The sequence below is a fragment of the Limulus polyphemus genome, unplaced genomic scaffold (assembly GCF_000517525.1).
Source record: "Limulus polyphemus unplaced genomic scaffold, Limulus_polyphemus-2.1.2 Scaffold1535, whole genome shotgun sequence".
NCBI lineage: Eukaryota > Metazoa > Arthropoda > Merostomata > Xiphosura > Limulidae > Limulus > Limulus polyphemus.
In genome coordinates, this window is record NW_013667145.1 from 91,716 (window position 1) to 99,768 (window position 8,053).

Genomic DNA, 8,053 nt, shown 5'->3' on the forward strand with positions numbered 1-8,053 from the left:
AAGACTCATCCATTTTCTGATTATCATTGAAATGCCAAAATGTCCAAATTTGTTCAAATCTGTTTCAGCTCATTGTCTGCGAAAGTATTGGGCTAATCAGAAGAGGATCTGTTGACCAATAATCTTTCCAGTTATATTTCCTTGTTTGTCCCATTAGTAGAATAAGGCCTAAGAATTTCCTCATGTCTGTAGGTGTAACTTCAGACCATTGAAGTCCTTTAGATGATATTTTATATTTCTCTGCAGTTTGATTGTGATAGATACACATTTCGTGACAAAACATTTCAAACATCACCATTTCATCACCAAACATTATACTTGTCACAGCAGCAATATCTATTTCTGACCACTTATCATAATGGGAAAAATCACTAACGGGAACACTTATAGAATCATCATCACTTTCTGATTGAGAATCAGTTAAGAGCACAACAAATGTATCTTTGTAGGTCTAACAACGTCACTGTAGCAAGAGTCACTGTCAGAATGATCCACAAACACGTCCACATCAGAATCTTCACCTTCACTTGGAAGATCTGACAAATTATCATAAAATAGTTCAGTAATTATATCATCTTCACTCAACCTGTTACATTTTCTGCGAGAGCCATTTATAAAAATATGGGTATTGTAAGCAAAAATCAGAAAAATAATAGCCGTCCAGAACAAAATTAAACACGTCTGACTCCTTTCGAACACAACATTTTAATAAATGACACACAAAGATGCTCTGCATGAAACACGAGTAAACTCGGGACCCAACTGCAATGTGTTAAGGAAAAGTTATTATCATATTACATAACATATATTTTGGATGTCAGTTTACTCTCAGATAACTATGCTTTAAAATAGACTATAATAAATTGGAAGTACTAAATTGGCTACTATTTCCATAATTTTATTTCAAATTAAGTTAATTATAGGGAGGTATTAACATGAAGTTTCCACCAATGACAACATTAAATCATTTTTGAAAAAGTGCGAAAGAAAATTATTACAACAACAAATAATTCAAAATTAATATTTTTAACATAGGGCTGTCCAACTGGTGATTCACGGGCCATATCTGGCCAACAGCCAGAGTTCATCTGACTCTCAAGTATTAGAAGGATTCCATTGTTAAGAATTAAAAGTTTGTAAATTTGAAATACAAGTACACTTATTTTAAATTTTATAGAGGCAAAGTATTATTTGTATATTGCTTGCATTAGTTATTACATAGCTTTAAATGTACAATGGATAGATATTACATGTTCCAGCATTAAAATATTTTTAAAATCTAGGATTCTTGACTGTTAATTATCAATCCAACCTGTGAGTTGATTATCAAGTTGGAATCTAGTCCCTCAATGTTTGGAAGTTGGAAAGCACTGTTTTCGCAGGTCAACAAAAAATTATCACTGCATGAGAGACTTGCGTAAAAATACAGAAAATGGTATTGCCTTATAAAGAACAAAATTTTACTATTTACAAAGACAACAATCACTATGACACTTCATCCATTAATTAGTCATATGCATTTTGTTCTATTTTAAGAAGTTTTTTTTTTCTCATTTCCAGAAACCATGTTTTGATTGGCTTAACTACCATGAGACTGTATAATTTTTCCTGCAAGAAAAGTTTGTATTTTCATATGGAAATGTATCCTGATTTACAAATAACATTTTTAGACATAGATTTTATTAAATTAGTTTTAAGCACAAAGATGGTCAGAGAAAGATAGATTATTAGAAACTGGCGCAAGGATTTACTTGATTTATAGGAGACCAGACTGGCAGACCATGTTGACCCATAAGAGAACCATGAACCAAGTTTTGTGTGTTTAACAGAGCAGGGCTGTGTTGTGTGAAACAACTGTCTGACACAGAGTTTCCACAAAGTTGAGAAACTTGATGAATAGCATGAGGAGTTGGAATCATCGTTAAGCAACTGGAAGCATTTGGTGTCTTAGAAGTTGGGCTAAGCAGTTTTGTACTCTATAAAATAATATTAAAATATAAAAGGCATGTAACAAAAGATACTGTATGAAAAAAAAATAATATATATATATTTATGGAGTCACTTGTGATAAACTAGATTACTATACAACATATATATACTTTCAAACTTTTGCTTCACCAAACTTTTTTCTATATATATATATATTATTTTTTTTTATCATGAGAAGTCCATGTTCTTGTGACCTTCATGTGAGTACTACCAGCAGTATTAAACTTTCAATGATAATTTACAACCAATTATTGCATAAGTCAAAAATGTTTTAGGAGCTCTGTGATTTTCATCACAGAAATTAGCTTGGACACTTAAAACATTGTACTTAGAGTAATTTTCTTCTACTGTGCCATTTTGATTCAAATGTTAGGATACAGTGAAAAAAAGTTTAGAGAATTACCATTATCAAATGATAGACATATCAAAGCATATTTACAGAAGAAAAAGATCAAAGTTGACAGTTTTGTTTATTAAAATTTTATTTTACTAAGACAAGCCAATAGTTTACCATTTCTGAAAATTTTGAGTGACCCAAAGGAGCAATTGGACATGTGAAGTACTCAGTTTTATTATCTGTGTTTTCCTGCACTTGTGGATGAAACTGGACTGTCTGTTCCTGAATTGAGTCACATTCCATATGCGAGACCTTATCTGTAGCAATAAAATTGTCAGTATCTCCCTGGGAAGTTGAATCTGTTTGTTGTTGACATGTCTGGAAGACAACAATGTGTGTACATATTAATCTTAATCTCAACTGTTCTCAAGGAAAGTTACATATTTTTCAGTAATAGTATGTGTGTGTGTGTGTAATATTATAGCACAGCAAGAAGCTTGATTATAATAAATTAAATCATACAATTTTTTTCCTGCTCGACCTTTTCATGTTTCTCATGAGAAGTATATATAATAGCATTTCAATTACGCATAAATTATGTGTTGTATACTGCTGCCAATGAGGCTTTTTGCTCAAAACAAGAACTAATTGAGCCCACTGGGTTACAACACAAATTCTAAGTTGAAACAGAATCATACATTCTTTTTACTGGAAACTCATCTAGTAAAGAAAGTGATTTAAGTTATTATCAATCTTGATGTTATGTAGTATTACATACATATCACTTATACATGTCAGCAAAAGCATTCCAGAACTAAAAGCTAGAAACTTATTTATAACAAGGTTATTAATTTTGTTGCATACATTCATGGTTATATAAATATGTCAAAAAATACTTGATATAGTACTAACAAATATAAAAATGTACTTAAAAATACTTTAGTTTGATGATGTTTAGTGCCACCACTTCATAGAAAAGCTTTTTATTGGAATTTCATAAATAGCAAATATAATCTTTTGTATGAAAACTTTTAACGTTCCATAAACAGTAGGATTGTTGGATATATGATTGTAAGTTTTTTGGTTGTATGTACTAGTTGTGGAAAACTTTATGTAAATTGCTGAAGAAATCAATGCTGAAGTATTTTTAATAACAAATGGCATGAATGCAATTTAGGCATATTTCAACTAACCTTTGTGGAATTTTGGTGTTCATTGTTGACATTTATCGTTGTTAAATTCAGAACTGGACTTGAAGCATTGGGAGAGCTTATGTCATCTGAACTTCTCTGTAGATGATTGGAAATGTGATTTCTTGATTCATTTAAATGGTCATAATCCCAAAGGCTAAGAAAAATGTAATAATTTATTGCATATTTAAATATCATCATAAAAGTAAACAGAGTTAGGGAGAAATAAAATACTAATATTTATGAGAACTAAACGTTTTTTTTCTTAGTTTTATTAGTAAATACCTATACAAAGTATATATATATATAATACAAAGTAAAACAACTTGTCACTTGTAATAATGTTCACTTTATCCTGAGTTAGTCTTTATAGGAAGATAATAATTTTTTTAATCAATGTCTGTACAAAGTTGTCTGTAAGCTAATATGATATTTTATAATAATGTGACTGAATAGACTTCAAATTCAAATAAATATATTGAAAAATTTCTCTTGCAATCATTTTACACACTTTTTTTAAATATGTATCCAGTTATATATGTATAACATATACCATTCATATTTATAAGCAAAAACTTATTTTTCTCATTCTTGTTCTTTCCATTGCATGTATACAAATATAAGCAAGGTCATTAATTAATAAAGTTAACAGATATCAATAATTAGGTGTAATATTACAGTACAATCTGAGTAAGTGATTGTAAATGTCTTACCTAGTGTTTAAATGTTCTTGGGTTTCACACGAATTATGCAGAAGATGCTTACTTGATGGACTTTTGCTTTGTGGGATATCAATAGGAATTAGGGTATATTGTGTTCCTGCTCTCAATGAAGCTATTGCACTGGCATCTACCTCAATGAAGAATTGAGGTTTGCCGTTGCTTAGCGTCTGGTTGTCTTGACTGTCTTCTCTAAATATTGATACCAATAATCAATAAAAGGCATATCAAATTATGTGGCAATAACATTAGTTTTGATTGATTTCTAAATGGTATAATGTTATGATTTAACATGCTTCTTAAAGATGATAATGCACCAAATTATATCACATTCTTAAATAAACTAATATGTTGCTAATTTATGAATCTTTCAACTATTAATGTCATTGAGTTTTAGATGGTTAAACAAAATATGAACTGTAATGTAATACCTATGTCAACTCAAATGGAAAGAAAATTAATAGACATTAATAATTAAATCTGTGATAAAATAAATTAACACTAATAATTCAAACATAACTGCCAATATAGGGAGATGTATTTATGATAAAAATGTACTTAATTTTGAGTGACTTCTAGTAAAACAACTAGAAACCCTATATGAAAGTACCTTATTGATAACTTAAAAGCATTTTGAGCCGACAAGTATAAGTGAAACAGGGGTCAAGTATATAATATAATTCTAAACAAGTCAAAAATAAACAGAGTTCAAAGGCAGTTAAAGATAAGTAACTGACAATTTGTATTCCTCAGCTCCCTACTTGAGTACCCACTTAATATTAAAGTCAAAAACTTCTTTGACAAAAAAAAAGTTATAAACAAGATATATCTAAAATTTTACCAAAAAAATATTAATGTCTGAATTTTATATTTATAAAAATTTTTGCTGTCACTTTTCTGATGTAAAATTTTAGAAGTTCTTTTTCTTACGACCACATACGAGTGAAACTAAATATCTTTTGACTGTCTTTGCTGCCATCCGGCAGCTCGGCAATAAGCTTGAGGGCTTATGATACTAAAATTCAGGGTTTGATAAAGCTCAGTGTGTAGCTTTGAGCTTACCAAAAAACAGACTTGTGTCCATAGGCTTTCTTCAGTGCAGTTGGTACTTTTGTTAAGCCCGGAATTCAACAAATCCTAAATTTATTCTATGAGGTTATACTCTGGACTTTGTGATAGCCATTCCATTCACTTCTTCTCTTTTGCCAAATAAGCTCAACATTTTTTGAATATTTATGGTCATTCATGATTCCATTAATTTTGTGAAGATGATCAACACCATTCACAGATATTGCACCCCAAACCATCATAGAGCCTGCTGCATGCTTGACTGGTGGTACAAGCCCTTCCTTCTGCAACCTCTTCAGCAAATGTATACCTGCCAGCTGGAACTAAGCAATTTAAATTTATAATCGTCAGTACATAGCACCCTGTGCACCTGTTCTAAAAATTAAGATGCATGTTTTGAAGTTTTATCAATGCATCACTTTTTAATGTCGGTGAGGTTTTTTGCAGAATTCCTTCAGCTTTTCTAAAAAGTTATTTTTAGGTATATATATTTTTCATTGAGCCTTTCACCCAACCCCTGCCTTAATTTTCTGATGTTATAGGACTGAATTTCCTTGTATTTGTCAAATAAGAATCACACTGTGCTTGGTGAGGTACCTTGCAATTTTTCTTAAACTCCAAACAGCAAGACTTAAAAGATTTTACTCTATGGAATGGTGTTAGTTCTCTCCCTTTTGCCATTTTAATGGCAACATCACATGAAATTAGATGTACTAGATGATCTTTTTAAAAATAATTAAATAAACCTTTATATTCATACATGTACCTTCATGATAAACTCGAAATTTGAAAATGTCAACTTTTTGTCAGCAATGGCTTTACAAAAACTAAAGGCAATCATATGTGACAATGTTGCACCTGCTTTGTATTTAGATTTTTTAATATCTGGAATAACTTTAAAAAACAAGGATACTTTAATTATTTGCAGCTATTTGTTGTCGTGGATAAGGTGAGAGAATCAATAATTTATTTAATTTTCTGTTCTTCCAACATTTTAAATCACAAATGTTGTATTTCATATACACAACAAATCAAAACTACAGAAGCAGTGGGGTTTTATTATAAATTTGTACATCACTGTAGGTATTCTAAGGACTGTGGGATGCCACACTAAGGCCCTGGTCTTATTTGAAAGTGCAATATAATATGATTCTCAACTCTCTTGGCTCTGTGTATGTTTTTGGAAAGCCTCATCTATATACCCAGCAGCCAAAAGAAGTCACTCTGCTAAATAGAAGCTGGATAGTTGGTAACCAACATTATGAATAAAGAGTTTGTATTATTTGTTTTCCTTTTCTGTCTTTGTTTAAAATATTTTTTATATATTTCCAGAACTTGCTGTACAGCGAACACTTAGGGCTCTAGGATATTAGTGCACCAAAATAAGAGAGAGGCACCAAAATACGAGAGAGAACACCGTTAAAATAATGCCCCCACTGGTTATGGTAGACAGCCAAGATGTTCAGCACGTGCTCTACGCTTACGATTAACATAAGTTAAAACGAAGAATTAACGTATTTAAATGTAAGTACAACACAAACAACGTATTAAAAAATACAGTTAATTACTTGCAGAACTTACCGCGTACAGTCACTGCAGAATCGACTTGTGCCATTCATTAACTCTCCTGCATTTTCTACTGCTGGGAATATTCGAACACTGGAATCTTCTTGATTCGTCAAATGTACTGTAACTGGGTGCTTATTCAAAATTAACGCATTTGAGTCTTGAATCTCATGGTTTATTTCTTCTTCGTTCATGTTTCACAGTATTTTCTGGAATAAAATAAGACAGTTTTAAGTTTAATACAGAAAAGATTAATAAGCTGGAAAAACAAAGTACATGGTGCTGCATAATATGCATGTTATCATCATTTGTGAACAAGTTATCCATTGTAATTGTACTCTAGGCATCTGTAAGTATTATGTAAATATTGATTTTTTAAAAATGAATTCTGTATATATTTACCGCTACCGATTTTTTTTCGATTTTTTACTCATGCTTTTCACATATAACTTATATTCTTCTCAATTAAATAAGGAGTGACTTTTCCTCCTTTTTAATTTTTGTCTAACAATATGTATATCAGTATATTTTTGTATTTTGAAAAAAAAATTTTCTATGACAGGATTCTGGTCTTTGTTTTTCCTGTGCACTATTACAGTAATGTAATTTTAATTTCTGTAAAAGTTTGTGAAAATAAGGTTATGATGGTCGAAAATCGTTGTCCCATTATGGTGCTAGAACTAGATTTGACACATAAAACAAAATGAAAATCTCGCTTGAACAATCAGTACGTAAGGATACGTCTGGCTTTAGCGAGTTCACCAACTAGCAAATTTTCTTTACAACGCGGCCTCCCCAATATTTTGCAAGTATTTCTAGTAAACCAATACATACCAGTCTTACGGCAACAGGTACTATGGTCGTAACAACAATAATTTGAAAAGAAAAGGGAAAAAAAAGGCTGTTAGCCATGATTTATATCACAGTGTTTATTAGATATGTAGGTAACACAAATATTGCTACCAGTGAAATATATTTATAGATATTTAAGTTGCAATAAAACATTACTCTTTTGATGTATAAACCTTAGTGTTCACTAGCTAGATATAAAATGTGACTGCAAAAAGTCAATTTTCGTATACAGCCTCCTTCCGTTCTCCTTTTTATATATGATGTTTAATGTAACACATTTGGGAAGCCTTTCTTTCCTCATTTATGATGACAAAAAAGCTTTTGATACATCA

General features: G+C 30.8%; 1 protein-coding gene across 1 annotated transcript; it reads right to left on the minus strand.

The window, feature by feature from the left end:
- Positions 1-1,727: 1,727 nt before the first annotated feature.
- LOC111086899 lies at positions 1,728-7,158 on the minus strand. Its single transcript, XM_022391630.1, has 5 exons — positions 6,885-7,158; positions 4,230-4,427; positions 3,520-3,673; positions 2,501-2,704; positions 1,728-1,976 (listed from the first exon to the last, which is right to left on the minus strand). Exons 1-5 carry the CDS (start codon positions 7,061-7,063, stop codon positions 1,728-1,730), a joined length of 984 nt encoding a protein of 327 aa, XP_022247338.1. The 5' UTR covers positions 7,064-7,158.
- Between the last annotated feature and the right edge of the window lie 895 nt (positions 7,159-8,053).